Source organism: Sceloporus undulatus, chromosome 5 (genome assembly GCF_019175285.1).
Source record: "Sceloporus undulatus isolate JIND9_A2432 ecotype Alabama chromosome 5, SceUnd_v1.1, whole genome shotgun sequence".
NCBI classification, from domain to species: Eukaryota; Metazoa; Chordata; class Lepidosauria; order Squamata; family Phrynosomatidae; genus Sceloporus; species Sceloporus undulatus.
In genome coordinates this window covers 139,551,462-139,570,703 of record NC_056526.1, presented here as the reverse complement: position 1 = coordinate 139,570,703, position 19,242 = coordinate 139,551,462, and the positions used below count along the sequence as shown (strand labels likewise).

General features: G+C 38.8%; 1 protein-coding gene across 4 annotated transcripts in view; it reads left to right on the top strand.

Moving 5' to 3' along the window:
- The window catches only part of NPY5R (neuropeptide Y receptor Y5), a 59,344-nt gene extending 52,230 nt beyond the window's left edge, over window positions 1-7,114 (top strand). For 2 of the 4 annotated variants that reach the window (XM_042467434.1, XM_042467433.1), the window contains exon 3: window positions 4,219-7,114. In XM_042467434.1, the coding sequence (XP_042323368.1) occupies window positions 4,228-5,556 (1,329 nt within the window). In that variant the 5' untranslated portion in view covers window positions 4,219-4,227 and the 3' untranslated portion in view covers window positions 5,557-7,114. Of the gene's footprint in view, window positions 1-2,189; window positions 2,325-4,218 lie in introns of those variants that run through there. The other 2 variants (XM_042467436.1, XM_042467435.1) reach the window with 2 other exon arrangements.
- Window positions 7,115-19,242: the final 12,128 nt, after the last annotated feature.

Sequence of the window (19,242 nt, the reverse complement as noted above, 5' to 3'; positions counted from 1 at the left end):
TCTTAGCTATAGTTGTGATACGGCACAAGATATACAATAGTTGTGTTGAGAAACATTGACAAAATGATACTTCCTAGTGCATTCTACAGAAAACATGATGTTCCCTCCTTCCCAAGCAATTGAAAACTGATCCATATCCTTTGAATAAATATATTTCAGAACACAGCTGTTGTTAAGTCACATGAACACAAAGGATATGTTTCCAGCCTTATTGTTAAATGTGAAGTGTTGGGCTAGCATGAAATTCAGGCTGTGCCTACATTGTCTACACCATGGTGGATCTGAGACATTGATGAGTACAACATGGAAGAGTATAGCTCTTTGTGTGGGTATATTTGAGGAAACAGTTTCAAATATGGGTTAGAGAGGTGAGGAAACTAGAAATATTGATTTACTGAAATGTTTTTCATCTTGAAGTCCAGCCATTTTTTCTCATCGAGTTTAGAAAGACCTGGTTTTTAGTTTACTAACCCATGTTTACAATCTGTTTTTGAGGCAGAGGTGAGAACAGTTAAGTCCAGCTATTTAAACTACATAGGAAGTCTGCTTTATTTCACAGCAGGCAAGTACCAGAGAAGCCTATGCTTGAGACTCAGGCAATCAATAGCTATTGTCACACCATTAAAATATAGCTGCCTGTTAGACGAATTAAGCTTCTAGAATGATCTCATCTATCTCTATTTGTTTTTCAAAGTGCCGCAAAACTTAATTATCAAATATAGGACAAGAATCTTTGGAACATGTATGATACCCTTTAAAAACAGAAAGACATTAGTATTTTATTATCAATTTATTTCTCAAGGGTTGTGGGAGGACAGAGCAGAAAGGAAATTACAGAGCCAGCATGTTAATTGTACACAAAATCCCTCATGTAATCAGAAAAGTGTCTTGGTTGACCTTAGTATAAAATCAAGGGTCATCTCTTGACATGGCTGAAAAGTGCTTGCATTGATGATGGGTGTCCAGTGGGAGAAGTTGACTGTTGAAATAATGTCATTGAATATTTGTGACCGCCTTAACAGAGTTGCTAGAAACTGTACTGTTTCTTCTCAGCAAAATAGTATTCAAAGCAAATAAAAAATAAATACAGTCCGTCCTCGCCTTACGCGGGGGATCCGTTCCGGATCCCTCCACGTAAGGCGAATTCCGCCTATGCTCGAGCCCCATTGGAAACAATGGGGCTCGTGCGCGGGGGCACAACGGGCGCGCGCACCCATTCAATTGAATGGGACACGCCGCCCCTTCCACCCCGCGTGTGCCCCACGGCTTGAGCGTGTATGCTCAAGGCCGTGTATGGCGCGCCCGCTTATGGCGTGGGCGCACTGATGCATACTGTTTGGGAAGCACTCAATACTACAACTGGACTATTGCTGGTCCTGTGTGCTCTCTTCCACCCTTGTCCTTAACCTGCCTTCCTGCCTTATGCCTTACTTGGTGTGCCGCATATGTGTTTGTTTTCAACACAGTTCTGGACTTATGCTATGCAGTATAAAGAAATAAAAAAGGGGGGAACTAGACTGTTCGGCAATAGCAAGGGAAAGCAGGGAGATGAGGAGACAGTGTCAACATGTGACTGCCCAATTTTGGAACTGCTGAAGGAGTAACTTTATCACGCCTGAGGACTAAAGTTATGCCAGTGTGGTTGGGAACTTCTTAATGGGTTTTCCCTGTCAATGGCAAGGTGTGCTTTAAAAAAGCTTCAAGGACAAGGATGAGATGAAGACAGCATCATGTGGTAGATCTTGCCAAAGGAGGTACTGTATTTTCCAACTTTTATGTTGCCATGTGTGATAAAGTCCTTAGTGTAACGTATGTGTAGCATCAATCCCACTCCGAAAATTGATCCACACAAGAACCATGTGAGGCTGTTCGGTTCAAAGATAGATCCAAGATCAGTTAGTAAGCTTGATGGCTGAACTGGGATTTAAACATGCATTTCCCCAGAGTACTTGCGGTGGGGCAACCATATTTCATCAAAGCATCATGCTAGATATGTCAAAATCTGAATGCTTTTGATTGTTCTAGAGTTTCAAATCAAAATGCCAAACTCTGGGGCAGTTTGTTGTTCTTGTTGTGTGCCTCCAAGTCATTTCTGACATATGGTGACCCTAAGATGAATCTATCCTAGGGTTTTCATGGCAAGTTTCTTCAGAGGGATTTGCCATTGCCATCATCTGAGGCTGAGAGAGTGTGACTTGCCCAAAGTCACTCAGTGGGATTTTTGATGCTCAAGGAAGAAATTGAAACTTGATCTCGAGAGTCATAGTCCAACAATCAGATGCCATGCTAGAAGAAGAAAAAGTGAGGGGAAACCTCAAAATCAGGTACATGTATTTTTTTATTTTCATTCGAGTGGCAGAAAAAAATTAGAGGATTTCCCCCCTCATTTTATTCCCAAGACATTCCCCTCTCCCCCCCCCCCCCCGAAAACTGGAAAAAATGGATTAAGGAATATTTTCTTTAAGAATGATGAATAAAATGTTAAAGCCAGAGTGTTCACACACTTCCTACCGCAAAATAAATTCTGAGGAAGACTTTAATATGTGACTATCAAACCATTACATTTGCTGTTCTTCATTCCCTTTTCTGTTTTGTTTTGAATGGGAATGAATGTGCTGCATCTGCCTGACATTGTGAGGAACTGGTGGAGACAAAATAATTTATCTTCTTTTACTACCATTCATGTTTTGTTTTGTTTTTATTGGTTATTTTTTCCCATGCTCCCCATATTGGCAAACGTATTTCTTATTGTCTGAGTGTTCCTCACAGTTCAGGGCCTTGAAGTGCCATTTGTAATAATAATAACATTTTCTTTTTTAAAAAGTAAGATCAGTCGGTAATTATATTCTAAATAAACTGTACTTTTAGTATATCAGACATGATGATAACATCCCAGACAAAGTTATACATGATGCAGCAAGGGGATATGGGGGGGGGGGGATTGGGGTTTTTTAAGTAATGTTATGTAAAGTAATATGTGATCAAGCTATTTGTGTGTTCTTCTCATTAACTCAAATGCCTATAAATGGGTAATTTCCTCACTTGTATTTCAACAAATACTACTTGCTTCGTCAGTGAGGTGGTACTTTTACTACATCTTTGCTTTATATCTAGTTTGCTTTGTTTACTGTTATTAATTTCTACATCATTGAGCATCTTTGAAGTCTGGAATATTCCATCTATGAGCATTGGATAATTGTGGAAAATGCTATTTTCATTACTACAGCTCTTTATCACAGCCTGTACAACTCTTCATCACACTTGCCAATGATACATGCTTTGTGGACTGTATATAGTTGCCCTTTCTGTATGGAAGCATGGAATGGACTGCAATGTGTTTGTGATTCTTTTATTTGTCATGGAATCCCACATTCAGTTTTAAACTATTGCTTACTATTGCTTTACTGTATAAGCTATATTTCATTGCCTATAGACTTTAGTTAGTCTGTGTTTATTGTGTTAAATTGGCTTTATGATATATACATTTGCAATGCTTAGTTACAGTGCTTGTTATTATTCTGCTTTGTATCATTATTAGGTTTATGAGTGATTGTATCATTCTATTATATGGTTGGTGGCCATCATATTTAATTGTGTTTAAGCTTTGATTATTCTGTGTTCTGCATATTTTTCTCAATATTATTTATTATCATATGTACTTTTTTTTTTTTAATTGTTTGGACTCTCTTCCTCCCCCCAGCATTTTCACCTGGTATTTATTGGTCTCCCATCCAAATACTAACCAGGGCTGACCCTGCGTAGCTTCAAAGATCAGACAGGATCTGGTGCCTGTATTTATGCTCCTTTCATTCATTCATTGTAATCTGTTATTGGATGATTGTAAATTATTTTTTGTATTTTCACTTTATTGTGAATATTCTCTTGAATATTGTATAAAAAGAGGAGAAATAGAATTTAATAAACTCATAAAAAGCCATTTCTCAAAGATGACTGAGCAATCTTCCTTCTTTGAACTGTTGAAGAATACTTTTGGTAACATAGCATGAAATAAAATACTATTTCTCTCTCTCTCTCTGTGTGTGTGTGTGTATAATATATATATTCACTTTTAGTGTAGCTGTTGGTTAAATTAAAACCAGCAGTTCAATAACAATGCTATGTTTGTTTTTAAATATATAAAGGCCAGCTTTCAAATTGATTTGCATGAGTGTCATTGTTGCTGCAACTGATAATTATTCTATTTCTGGTTCTAAACAGGACTATAATATGGATGTAGAATTTCAAGACTATAGTAACAGGACAGTTGCTTCAGAGAACATCTCTGCTCCTTCCGTGGGTTCCAATTTTCCTGCCTGGGAAGACTATAAAAACAGTGTGGATGACATACAGTACTTTCTTATAGGTCTGTACACTTTGATCAGTCTTGCTGGTTTTCTGGGAAACCTGCTTATTCTTGTGGCTTTGGGGAAATGCAAGCAAAAAACAATAATAAACTTTCTTATTGGGAACTTAGCCTTTTCAGATACTTTAGTGGTACTCTTCTGCTCTCCCTTCACCTTGACATCTGTTCTACTTGATCATTGGATGTTTGGCACAATCTTGTGCCATGTGATGCCCTTCCTCCAGTGTGTGTCTGTCCTGGTTTCAACTTGGATGTTGATTTCTATTGCGGTGGTCAGGTACTGCTTGATACGCCACCCTCTTTCTAGCAACTTGACACTGAAACATGGTTGCTACCTCATTTTGGTCATCTGGACTCTTGGTTTGGTCTTTTGCTCTCCTCTGCTTGTTTTCCACAAGATTGTTGATTTTCAAGATGCCTTTAATCTAGAAGCACTCAAAAGCAAGCACTTGTGTGTTGAGGCATGGCCATCTACTTGGTACCGAATTGCTTTCACTATTTCCTTATTACTCATGCAGTACATCTTGCCTTTGGTTTGTTTAACTGTAAGTCATACCAGAGTCTGTAAGTCTGTTAGTTCCAGATTGTCTGGCAAAGAAAACAAGTTGGAAGAGAATGAGATGATAAATTTAACCCTTCATGAGCCCAAACACCATGGACAGCTTTCTAGCTCTGAGAGGTGGAGTTATACTTTTGTCAGGAAGCACCGAAAGAGGTACAGTAAGAAGACTGCTAGTGTGATGCCTGCAATCTTAAGGCACCATCAGGATCTTAATTCTGGAGGTCTCCCTGAAACATTAGGCACTGAAAGAAGTCAGCTCTCTTCATCTGGCCAATTTATACCAGGGATACCTATTTGTTTTGAGGCAAAACCGGAGAATTCAGAAGCACTGGATGGGATTACAATACCCCGACCCACCATTCAGATTAAGAAAAGATCTCGGAAGGTTTTCTGTCGACTGACTGTGCTGATCATAGTTTTTGCTGTAAGCTGGATGCCCCTTCATGTTTTCCATGTTGTAACTGACTTCAATGGCAATCTCATCTCAAACAAGCATTTTAAATTGGTCTACTGCATTTGTCATTTGTTGGGCATGATGTCTTGCTGTATAAATCCAATTTTGTATGGGTTTCTGAACAATGGCATAAAAGCTGATTTGTTGTCCCTTTTATCATGCTTACAAATATCATGATTCTCGACAAATTAAGAGTAAGATGTTCAACACATTTACTATGCCCACAGGCTACCTAAACTGTGGGATATTTAATCTTGTGAAAATGAGTGATGGCAAGTTGTGGCTTAGAATTTATTGTGAGAATGATTAACTCACTGCTTAGTTGATACAGTATCTGGATACACTTCTCCACTTATGCAGACATGTCAGATAATCAGGTTTCAAGTAGTCACTCCATGGCCACCTCATTCTTACAACTGGTACCATCTTCAGACTGGAAACGCAGGCCAGTTTTTCAGTTGAGTCTTCTATTTGAGGTTCAAAAGATAGTAGTAGTTCTTGTTCTTTCCCATCAAGATGGCTCTGACTTATAAAAGCCCTTTTTAAGGTTTTCATGGCAAATTTTATTGAAAGGAGATTTACCCTTGCATTCCTCTTAGTCTGAGAGAATGTGACTTGCCCAAGGTCACCCATTGGGTTTCTATGACTTCATCCAACACTCAGACCTCTACACCATACTGTCTCTTTTCACAAGGCGTATTAATTTTTGTGTGTTACGTACATGGAGAGATACTAAATCATAGCTCAGGTCCACAAATTTCTATCAAACATTGCTTTACCAGTATTAAAAGATATGTAGACTACAAATCTCGCTATGAAACATGCAAAGAGATAATCAGCAGTTGTTATTGTTTTGTTAATCATTTATTGTTAAAATAAACTCATTGATGCTTTAAAAAAGTTTTTAAGCAAATTAAAATAAATGTCTACTTGTATGTATTAATGGAAACAAAACTGGTATTCATTTTATTACATAATGTGAAAGATTTCTTAAAAAATCTTTTATGGGGACTTAAGGAGTCAAGTCAGCTGAAAGGAACAATATGCAGAAATGACATCTGCTTCTTACAGTGTAGAAATATTACGTTTTAAAAGTTGATAGGATTTTGCGTAGTTGTAATAAAAGGTTAAATAAAACTATTACCCAATCCAGCTTTCGGATAATAAAAGAGATTTTAAAAAGAGGGAAAGGAGGAGGAAGAGAGAAAAAGAAAGAATGCACAGAAGAAGCATATTCTTCATGGAACTCTGGATGGAATATGGTCACATACAGGACAAGTACAAAGGAGTGCTTCCCAGCATAATATATAGGAAGTAGCCCAAAATTTCTAATTGTTCATTTTTCAATGTTCTTACCACCTGATTTGTTGCCATTCTTTCACCAGGCTCACCTAATGTCATGCTTGGAATTTCAATGGGGAGTCATCAGATTCAGTAATATTTGTATAGCAAACATATACATTGAGCAGAGGCTGAATCCCTTTCCTCCTTAGAAATATTAAACTAGTTCAGTTTGGATGTGATTTCTTCTATGCCTAGTGGGCATTTCTTCTGAATACACTGAAGTCACGTGGTTAAAAGGTGGGATTTGCTACATCCTGAAAATGCAATTTATTTATTTATTTATAGTTAGTTTGGTTACATGCCTCCTTTCTCCCCAACATGGTTTCCACTTGCAGTGAAAGTTGTCAGTGCTGTTGTGAAAGGAAGGAAGGAAGGAAGGAAGGAAGGAAGGAAGGAAGGAAGGTAAAAAAAACATTGGCCTGTTACAGACTGCCAAAATAAAGCTGCTTCAGGCCTCTTTGGAGATGTGCTATTTAAATGATGCATGGGTCCTAAGAGTCCAGAGGTCACGCCAAAGCCACACTCCATTCCTAAGCATTGGAGTGCAGTTTTGGTGCAGCTTCCGGATTCTTAGGATGCATGCATCATTTAAACAGCATACCTCCAGAGAGACCCGAAGCAGCTTTATTTTGGCAGTCTGTAACAGGCCATTGAGAATATGCTATATGATAATATTACATGGGAAGGTCATAGGGACATAGTATTAGGTAGAGCTTGGGCCACAAGTCCAGAATTCCCCAGTCAACATGGCTAGTGGTCACAAATGTTTCCAATGAAATCAACTCCCTCCTCCTTAGTCAATTACCAAGTTGCCATGCTGGTAACTCAGACTTGAGATGATTGTGTGAAGTATTTATTAGTTCGGGATGACAGGAATAGATGTCATATCTCGTTTCCAGAAGCAGGATTAATTAATCTGTTTTTCTGTGTTCACTCCACATTCCTTTCTTCATATGTTTCTGTAAATGGTGTGTGTGCACTTGTGCTATCTATGCAGTTTATTGAATGCACAAAAAACTTGTTACTCTTTTGGCGAAATATTTAGCCTGACCATAACTTGTTGTCTTTGTGTTGATAACTGAGGACCAGGCACCAGTCTTCAAGAGGCCAGACTTGGCACGGGGGATCTCAGTTGCAAACCCAAAATAAGCTTTCCAGCAAATAAGATTGTTTAAAGGGGGGGAAATGTTCCTTTACTTCCAAGTTTGCAAACCTGATATGAAACATCATATTCTCTTGTATAAAATTGTCTCTCCCCCACCACCTGCAACTTAGTACAAGTATATGTTTTGGAACAAAATTACGGTACATTTCCTCATCCTTTCTTTCCATTGTATTTGTTGCCTGGAGAGATTTACCAATAAACGGTTCATAAAAAAACAAAACTCTCCTGAAATTTTTACCGACTCTTTCATCTACTGTATTTTCCCCCCATAGCTTTTGTTCCCCCCTCCCAACTACCATTTGCTAAGAAGTCTATGATATCCAAGCAATAAAATTATTCAACTGCCAGTCTCATATTTCTCTTCAATAGTGTCTTGCTGAGTAAATAAATCAAAATGAATCATTTTAAGACCCATCCATTTCAAAGGGAGAACATGCACTTCAATTGCTATTCCTTCACAATTAGTAGAAATTTGAAGTTTTTAAGGCTGGATTATTCCTTATACCTGCAATCTACTCTTGAGAATGAAATACTGTATTTTCTGAATTGCCAACACCCGCAGTGCCATTATTATGAAGGCTGTTCCAACTAAAATTGCACACAGAATTCAATAGTCATCCTCATTTTGTTTCTCTCAATGATGCTGATACCATCACAGCCATTCACAACCAGGTAACTCTGAACATTTGGTCAAAGGTCCAGTACATGGCTACTAAGGCTTACTCAAACTGAGTCTCTGGACAATTTTAACATTTTCCTTCATACAAGTCACAACCTCTTTTAAAGAAGCAGTAGCTTGCTATGGTTCCAGATGTTGTTGGGCTGTAGTTCCTATCACCCAGAGCCAGCACAGCTTATAAGGAAGGATGATGGGCAATGCAATCTAATAAGAATGGATAGGGAATATGTTTCTTCATTCCCCCTTAAAAGTGTGGGATAGATGGACTCAAACTGAGAGGGGTTTGTATGACCTCATACAACATATTGAAAGTGCTGTTTGTCAGAAGAAGAAAAAAAAAAACAGTTGTAGGCAGAAGAAACTCGTAAATCATTAGTGGGAAATGTGCGGACTGCCAGATGTTGTTGGACTGCAATTACCATCTTCTATTACCTTTGTCTAGGTTGGCTGGGCTGAAGGGAATTGCAGTATCTCAAAGGTCCACTATCCATGCTTTAAAATGCTGTCCACCACCACAACAACACTATTTTCTAGTCATAAACCTGCCAGGTATATGAAATCAGAGACTTCTGAGGAATTATATTGATGTAAATCAGAGCATTTCAGAATATCCATTTTGTGGATCAAGCTGTTATACTTTAATACCAAAGTTGAGCTCAGCGATAGTATGAATCTTTTTCTAAAAGGATTGAGCTGTATTACTGATTTTTCTTTTAAACTGTTTGTACAACCTGGGCATTCTTCCTCCTGATATCTCCCTTTCAGCCAAAACACATATGTGCACTGCAGTGGCTTCTATAATTTTACCTGGTTAAAGCTGCATGCTGTTGCCCAGTTCTGCCTTCTTGCTTCTATTAAGCCTCTGGTATATGCCAGTATAAGGATGCCTAAAAAGAAAAAAAGGACCTGAGAGCCAGCATGGTGCAGTGATTTGAGCATTGGACTAGGACTTTGGAAACCAACGTTCAAATCCTGGCTTGGCCATATAAACCCAATGGGTGACCTTGGGCAGGGCACAATCTCTCAGCCTCAGAGCATGACAAGGGCAAACCCCCTCTGAAGAAACTTGAAAACCCCATGGTAGTGTTGCCTTAAGGTCGCCATAGGTCAGAATCGATGTGAAAACACACAGGAATAGGACCTGATCCATAGCACTTAGGATGCCGTGCAACTTTTCCACTTGTCTGGGTTTTCTGCAAAAAATTGAGTTAAGAGTCATATGAATTTATTTATTTGACTGATACTTATTAAACAAAATGTTGGCATCCCCCAACAGTTCATACATGTTTGAACGGAAGTGTCTGATTGGAAGAAAAACCCCACACTTAATGTGTTTTAAATAGTATATTCAAACAAATTCAAAGCTTTATATTGAAATTATGTTTATTACAGTATTCATCTTTAACTTTTTGTAACATGTACTTCCCTTGCATTCTTTCTTCCAAGGGGGGGAAAAGCACTTAATTTTTTTGCCGCAATAATTTTAGTGCACACAAGAACTTCATAATCTGCTGTGGGAGTCCATTCAGTTACTTCCTATATAGTTCAATGCTTCCAATAAGATCATTATGGCATTACCTGTTTCATTTTCAGGTCCCACAAATTACTTATCCTTGTTGCAGAGTGAAGTACATCTGTTTCACAGCTATGTGAATGACATTCCCTTTTGCTGAAGTATTCTATTTGTGGGGGCCAGAAAACAGAATCTAAATTTGTCAGTTAAGTATCCTTGCACAATGATTTTTTAGCAAAACTTTTTTTTAAAGAAACAGTAAACTTTCTATGGATAAACTCAGCACTGGAACACTTTCCATTTTCCAGTTTACTCTTCCACTTCAATGCTGGTATCCTGAAAATGTCCCTACTGTTCTTAACCTCAGATAGGTTTATCCATGGTGCAGCAGACAACTATTGGTGACTTAGCATGAGACCTGTTCCTTCAATTTCCATGCAGAAACACAGTATCGTCTTTACATTTGTGCCAGAAACAAAGGTCTATACTGTTTGGTCTATGGATCTCAGAATATTTGGCACTTCAGGCTGGGGTGAAGGTTGGGTTGGATTCCAAAAAAAGTAGCTTTTTAGAAGTCTGTCTCGAAGTCCCAAGTGACCATTCCTGTCAAGCAATGCAGGGGTTTGAAAGAGGCTCCCCATTGCATTTTCTAGATACAATAACTATCCTATTAAGTGGTAAACATGACATTATCAATATAGCAGCCTGTTCAATGTGTGGTGGAGGCTTCTTTATGCCCACAATCCAATACGATCATGGCAAATAAGAAATGCCAACATTAAAAATGGAAATTGATCCAAAATCTTACTTAAAAAATAATAAATTGACCTTTCAGACTGAAACAGTCAGACCCAGCATAATGGACAAAGTTATGAATTCATTAAATCAGACATTTTTTTGTAAATCCCTAGGCTTAAAAAAAATCGATGAAGAGTCCAGCTGAGTTTCCACTCTGTAACACACTATTTTCTGAATATATCTAGATGAAAATTAAATGCAAGTTCGATGCAGATGTAGAAAACCAAAATAAAGTTGAGGTCTGTGAATCTTTATTTAAACAGCACTGGAATCATTAAATAGCAAATATGGAACTAACCCAGACCTTCCGTATTTGAACCATCCCTTTGAATATGATGTGAGATATGTCAGTGGGCAACTGTGCCTTCCAAAATTAGTTTTACAATGGAGTAAATGAAAAACTCAAGGAAGAACACATTTCATAAATCTCATGGCTATTTTATAACTTTACAGTTACTGTTTCAATATAGTATAGCTATCCCTGCGTATCCACAGAATCTGCACCCATGGATTCCATCATCCATGACTTGAAAATTTGTTGTGTCTTTCAGTCATCTCCGACCTATGGTGATCCTAAGGTGAACCCACCCCCATCTCCACCCCAAGCCCCACCCCAAAAAGCAAGTCTTGATTTTGACATTTTTTATAAGGGTTACCATTTTACTATGCCACTTGAGCATACTATGTCACTTGAGACTTGAGCATCCAAGGATTTGGTATACAAGTTGGGGGGGGGATGAGAAAGGTCTTGGAAACAAACCCCAGCAGATACAAAGGTCTTACTGTACTACCAGTACAATGCTTTACAACTCTTCTTGATGGACTACTTAGTAAAGGATGTAGTGATAAACATCCTCTGCTATTTGTTTTGTTATTGGTTAATGAAAATCAAACCCATCCTGCAAGAAGCAGAGTTTAGATCAATACAACACCTTTGCTGTGGTTGTTCCCATGAAGTGTGGAAATGCTCATCCATGAACGTGTGATAAGTTTCTTGGACCTGCTGAAACATGTCAGAAAGGTGACAAGTGAAAGAGCACAGATGGAAAGTCCTACTGCATTTTAGAGTCTATTGAGTAGCAGTCTTAAATTCAAAGAACTAAAAAGCAGCAAGAGAAATCCCGCAAGAGTTTGCTCTCAGCCCTTGCTCAATCCGTCAGACAAGGCAAATGATAAATAAAATATTGTCCTCTTGATTCTCACCTTAGTTGGTTTACCCTATGCAAGCAGTGTGATGATATCCATGCAGCAGAATTCAGCATAATAAACATTTTATACTTTATAAAATTTATGGCATAGCCAACATAGCAAGATATGCTTAAGATGTAATAAAAATGTATACTCTTCAACAACCTTCTCCATGCTTCTAAATACTAATTCTGTGCTTTAATCAGTCTGCCTTCTCTTCATCCCATCCCAGCAGTAGAATATGACACCAAAATATTGAACAGCAAGATCCTGTCTCTTCTAGGATTTTCCCCACTGTGTATAATACTGTTCCATCTCCCTATGGTTTTATCTGAAGCAGGACAGAACTAGATCACTCAGTGGGAATACTATACACAAATTACATAAACAGATACATTCACCATGTGTGCTCAAATGCAGCTGCAAATAGAAACAAGAAATAACAAAAAAGCAATAGTGATGGAATGACTTTAATGGGATTCTAAAGAGACTTGGTTTCCTCTGCCAAAATGTATGCCACTTTCAGCTTTATTTCATCTTTTCTGCCCTAAATGGGTTAATTATACAGGCAATGTTGATGAAACAAATTTGTTGAGATCTGAAATGAAGAAATAATTGCTAGCCCACTTAATTCAGACAAAACGTACTTTGTAGTAATGACATTAACATGTCATATTTACATATTGTCCATAAGTTTTTACATCCTCATCTAAATTAGATTGCCTAATTTTATTTTTTTAAACTAAACAAATAAATAAAAAGTAGCAAATAAAGAATATTTGGCATCATAAATTAATCATGTAGGTTAGAGAACAACCTTTTTCCCCCCACTACAACATTTTATGTTTTATTCAGCATAATTGTTATTCAGTTGTTGATGTGTCTACTGGTATTTCCAGGCAAAAGGGAGAGATGGCAAATCTATTCAGACAAAGCCATTTTTTTAAAATTAATCCAAAGATCCAGCTAGCTAATGCAGCAAAATATCAAATCAACCGGAGGCAAAGGGATATCACAAATACTATTTACTTTATACTGAGGTTGTTTATTTCACTGAAGATAGCATACAGCCCACAAAATTTAATAAAAACAGCACGAAGCACATAAGCATGCAGTCTTCCTTATCTGTCAAGGAGGGTGGACCATTAGCTTGCTTGTGCTTGAAGTTTCAGATGAGAGTTAGAGATTCAAGAAGCAAACTAATGGCAGGTACATAGCATATTTGGATAGGATGTCAGGATGTGTATCTATCCTAGGAACAAATAATACACTCATGATATGACAGAGCTGAACTCAGTCATGATATGCCATATGGAACAGGGATGCTATATAGTGAACTGGAATAATTAGCTTGGGGGGCAGTGGAGAGTAAGTTGATAATATGAGAAGATGCTCACATAACCTGCCTCCAATTTATCAAAGACCTCATATGTCTAACATCAATTTAAACAGCAGCATCCTGTAGCTGCTGTATTGTAGTATAAGAAAAATAAAAGTTATTGTCAATCAGCATGATTTCTAACCAGCATGGTCTTCTTAACCAGCATGATCTCTAATCTTTCCATGACATCTACCTAGAGTTAGTAAAATGACACTTATTCACAGAATGTAAGCGTTATGTTGTATATAATATATATGTGCTAATTTAGTCAAATAATTGCCAGCATCTTGTTAGGGAATTATTTACCATAATGCAATAGAATGTTATACTGACAGTGGTGGAAACAGAGGTACTCATACAGTTGAACAACTTATATTTCAAAAGTAATGCAATACTTTTCACAGGCATAGATGTAAATACATCTGTTAATTTCTAGAGCAGCAGATCCCTCCTGTTTGGCTGCAGACAAGTCAGCTTGGCATGAGGTTGCCACCCCTTTGGAACTAGGAAAACCAGCAGATTCCATGGCCTCCTCGAAACATCTCAGCCAAAAGCTGCTGAGATGGGACAATGGCAGCAATACTCCCAGCTTGACTGTCTGGTAGTTACCTGACTTTAGAGCAGGGGTAGGCAACCTGTGGCCCGCGGGCCGGATGCGGCCCGGCAAGGCCTTGGGACCGGCCCCCGGCCTGGTCCTGCCACCGATTGCCGCTGGGGCCTTTGGGGGGCAATTGTCTATAGAAGCCTCAGAAACATGCATTTATATTAACATTTTTTAAAAAATCAGCAATTTTTTACGTGTCCTCCATTTTTTTTAAAAAAAGTGTCTTCCATTTGAAAATTTTGTCCTACATTTGTCCTGGTTTATTATATATTTAATTTTTTAAAAAAATATTTAATTATTTATTTTTTGGCTTCGGCCCCCCAGTTATCTGAGGGACAGCAACCCGGCCCCCCGGCTCAAAAAGGTTGCCTACCCCTGCTTTAGAGTATGAAGCTGCCTGTATCAAACAGCCCCTCCTGGACCCTTCAAGTAGTCTGCTACTTCAGGGGCAGTTAAGGACACTATTCTGTCACCAAGAGTGAGGCAAGATTCAACTGCCTGTCCAGTCAGCATCTGTTTGTCTTTTGCCTCAGGCAAAATGCCGAGGTTCAGAGCCACATTGAGCTCACAATCATCCTGTGGTGTCCATTAGAATGAGAGACAGCAACTTGTTTCAGCTTCATAGCTGAGGCTGAAATTATACTTTGTGGGCAGATGTGCTAATCTAGGAGTCCTAGGTAATATGCATTTTTAAAAAGGTGATGTGACATAATTATATTGAGACTTGGGCATACTACATTCTAGTTTGTTGGCTGCTGCCTTGAGAAGCAGGTAGGGAAATATAAATGCCACAATGCTCAGTACCATGCTTCTTCTTGCACACACATTACGTGCTCTTGGGGAAATGCGGGGTTAGTCTTGACAGGAGTGAAACTGGGCTTTCCTTTTCCAAACCCAACAGTCTAAGCATTTAGTAAGCCTGGCACTCACTATCCCTTGTTTCAGTAACAGTTTCAAAAGGAAAAAACCAGCCACAATGAAACATATCAAGCAAAACATTCTATAATAAGTACTGGGCATTTTCTACAAAGATGAATATAAATGTATTCAACTGAAGCTAAAGAATGTCATGTCTGGCATCCACAGTTACGGTAATCATGAGTAAATCAAGAGCAATCTCCTTTAGAAGCTGTAAAACCTTATTCATTATCCTCATCTTGCAGATGCCATTTAGAAAAACTACTTTTCAAAAACCTTGACATTGGGTAAGCATTATGTAATGCACCTCATACTTTGCCCTCACACAAATCTGGCTGTTCTTCATTTCGTAGCTAGAGAACATGAAGCATAGTAATCACCTAGTAATCATATGCATTGAGAAGAATCCAAGACTGGAAAAGGCATGATTATGAACCTTTGACTTTTTAAGATTGCCACCCACTAGGGTTACCAGACTAAAAGCTGGAGAACATGTATATGCAGGTATACCTTTAACTGTGTAATCTATGCCTATTCAGAAATGAGTCCTACTGAGATCAACTGGATTTACTCTCAGGAAAGGGGGCCCAGAACTGCAGTCTTAAGCTCTATTTTGTTGCAGGAGATAAGGCAGCTGCAACTTGTTCTTGTCTTTCTTGGTCTACCACAGAGCTAGCCCTAGCATTAGGAGGAGCAAGCTGAGTATTTAGGGTGATAAAAAGGGCTGCAAATTGTTAGTCATATATTTCAGTATTATTATAGTTTTACCAAGAGGAATGAAAAGAAACGTTTGGGGAATTTTCTGTTGCAGGTGCCAAAATAACTTGGCCGGCTATGAGGATTATGCACCCTGACTCAGAGAGGAAAAGAAGATAGAGAAACTAGTGCCTTACTAAATAGCCCACCTTTCTCCTGGCATGTGACCTAAGGTGTATTACATCAGTGTGTGTGTGTGTGTGTGAGAGAGAGAGAAACATGCATTTGATACAATGAATTTTAAAAAATCAAATAAATATTCAAACATTTCCATTACAACAGTTAAAATACATTAAAATGCAATAAAATATTTTTTACAAATGCATACCACTGTCTGAGGAATTCAGGGAGTCATCACCCAAAAACTCTAAATGTTTCCAAACCCCGGTCAACTCAGGATTATCTGCTCTGGCTAGGATACTCCGGGGGGCAGCCTGGAGTATCCTGGCCCCACCTCAACCTGCCCCTGTTATCTGCCCTCCATTCCCATGCTGCCACAGCTGCCTACATAGGTGTCAAGCTGATCCACCGAGCACATCAACCACCATATATTGCTCACTTTGAGATCAAAATGAGGCACCCAGCAATGAGCACAAGGTTGGGTGTCTTGTTCTGACCTCAGATTGAGCAATCCAGGGTGGCAGAGGATGCACTAGATGGTTCAATTAGACAGACTGGGGAAACAGTTCTTTTGGTCCATGCAGCCAAGGCATCAGTAACTTTCCCAAGCATGGGGAGGCTTTTTCTGTGGTGCCTCAGGAAGCAAAATATCTTGTCATCATTATTTATTCAAATAAGCAAGTTTGGGATCACTGGCTGTGCTTGATGATGCAACTGGAGTCAAGTCAAAAAGGACTTTCCGCAGTTGATGTGCTCAGAGGTGAAAGGAAACTCCGAAGCTTCATAACATATTACAGGAAAATGTAATGTGAGAACCACAGATCAGGAGACGCTAGAGACAGTAAAACCAGAAATGGAATAAACATTGGAATAGTCAGGGTGAGAGAGCTAAAGTGGACAGGAACGGGACATTTTGAGTCAGATAATGACAGTGTTTTGCTCAGGAAATGAAAATTTAATAAGAAATGGAGAGGCATTAATAGTGAGGAGGGATGTAGCAAAAGCAGTCAAAGGATATAATGCAAAGTCTAACCAAATCATATCAATAAGACTTTAGGGAAAACCTACTTATATAACCATAATCCATGTTTATGCTCCAAGTGCAGAGACAGAAGAAGAAATGGAAGATTGTAAGCCTGAGGGCAGGGAACCGTCTAACTAAAAAGATTGCATGTACAGCGCTGTGTAAATTTACAGCGCTTCATAAATAAAGGTTAATAATAATAATAATAATAAAGATCCTATGCTGGAGTCCAGGAGGAAGTTTTCACACACAAAACAAGACTTCTTAATTATAGGCAATTGGAATGCAAAGATAGGAAACAGAGCAGAATCAAATATTGTAAGAAAATTTGGCCTGTGATCAAGAAATGAAGCAAGAAATGACTGACTGAATTTTACAAGGCCAACAGTTGTTCATTGCAAACACATTAACTAAGCAACCAAAGAGTTGACTGTATACATGGACATCAGCAATGGCCAATATAAAAATCAAACAGACTATATAATTGGAAGCAGAAGATGGAGAAGCCCCATTCTCTCTGCAGAAACAAGACCAGGAGCAGATTGTGACACAGGAATCCAAAAGACACTATCTGCAGCCAAAAAGAAAAAGAAGCCTCAATGGATGACAGATGGAACTCTTCAAATGATTAAGGGTAGACGAGAAGCAAAAGGAGAAGACTGAATTAAGATCAGAACACTGAATTCAGCTGGTCATCCCAGAGACAACCATAAGAATCAGTGCAGAGAAATAGAAGATGAAAACTAAAAAGGAAGAACAAGAGACTTCTTCACCAAAAGCCAAAAAATAAAAGGCTGATTTAAACCAAGAATGGAGATGCTATCAATAGGGAATACATTACATGATCAAATGCAAACAAAAACCAATGGAAATAATACACTGAAGAATTATATAAAAAGATGAAAGGATGATAGATTAATTCAAGGAAGAATTGTTTGAAGATGAACCTATAGTTTTAAACAGTGAAATGGAAGCTGCACTCAGAGCATTTGCAGAAATAAATCAACAGCGACAGATGGCATAGTAATAGAGCTGTCTCAGGATACGAGGCAGAATCTGCTCTAGTTCTAACTAGACACTGTAAGTCTTCATTGCTGGTGGGTTTAAGTGTAGTTACCCCACATTTGGGCCGAGTAGTGGGACTGCTAGAGAGGAAACTTCACAGTTCTTTGCATGGGTTCTTTCCAAAGTATAAACCCCACTGTAGGGCTGACAGTAATTGTTGAGACAGTGTAAAAGCCTTCTATGTGGAATGCCTTTACAGAAAAAGTATCAAGAACAACATATATCTACTATATTTTTTAAAAGATGACCCCATTATTTGATGCTTTTTTGACACTTGTAATCTGCTTCCTAAATAAAACTTGCTTAAAAATGGGTTTTGTAGTTTTTTACCCAGCTACAGTGCTGTAACCTTAAATGTAAGCTCAAAGATATAGCCATTTAATCTGTAAAATCAGTATAGAAAAAGATCGTGCAGCACCTTTGAGACTAACTGAAAGAAAGAAGTTGGCAGCATGAGATTTTGTAGAGTGCAGTCTACTTCCTCAGATGCATTTAGATCTATTTTCCTGCATCTGAGGAAGTAGACTGAAATCTACGAAAGCTCATGCTGCCAATTTCTTTCTTAGTCTCAAAGGTGCTAGAAAATCTCTTTCTATACTGATTTTACAGACTAAATGGCTTGGAGATACTATTCTACAGTGGCTCCGTTCATTCCTGGAAGGGAAAACTCAGAAGGTGGTGCTGGGGGACTCTGTTCGACCCCCTGGCCATTGACCTGTGGGGTTCCTCAGGGTTCTGTGTTGTCCCCTATGCTTTTTAACATATACATGAAACCGCTGGGAGAGGTTGTCTGGAGTTTTGGGGTGCAGTGTCATCAATATGCAGATGACACTCAACTCTACTACTCCTTGTCACCTCAATCCAAGGAGGCTGCCCTGGTTCTAAACCAGTGCCTGTCTTCAGTAATGGAGTGGATGAGGGCAAACAAGTTGAAACTTAATCCAGACAAGACAGAGATGCTCCTCGTCAGTCAGAAGGCAGATCAGGGAATAGGGATCCAGCCTGTGTTAGATGGGGTCACACTCCCCCTGAAGACACAGGTTCGCGGTTTGGGGGTAATCTTGGACTCAGCTTTAAACTTGGAGGCCCAGGTCTCTGCTGTGACTAGGAGTGCTTTCACACACTTAAAACCTGTGCGCCAGCTGCACCTGTTCTTTGAGAAACCAGATCTGGCCACGGTGGTACATGCCTTGGTTACATCACATTTGGACTACTGTAATGGGCTCTACATGGGGCTGCCTTTGAAAAGTGTTTGGAAAATTCAGCTGGTTCAAAGAACTGCTGCTAGGCTGTTAACGGGCAGATTAC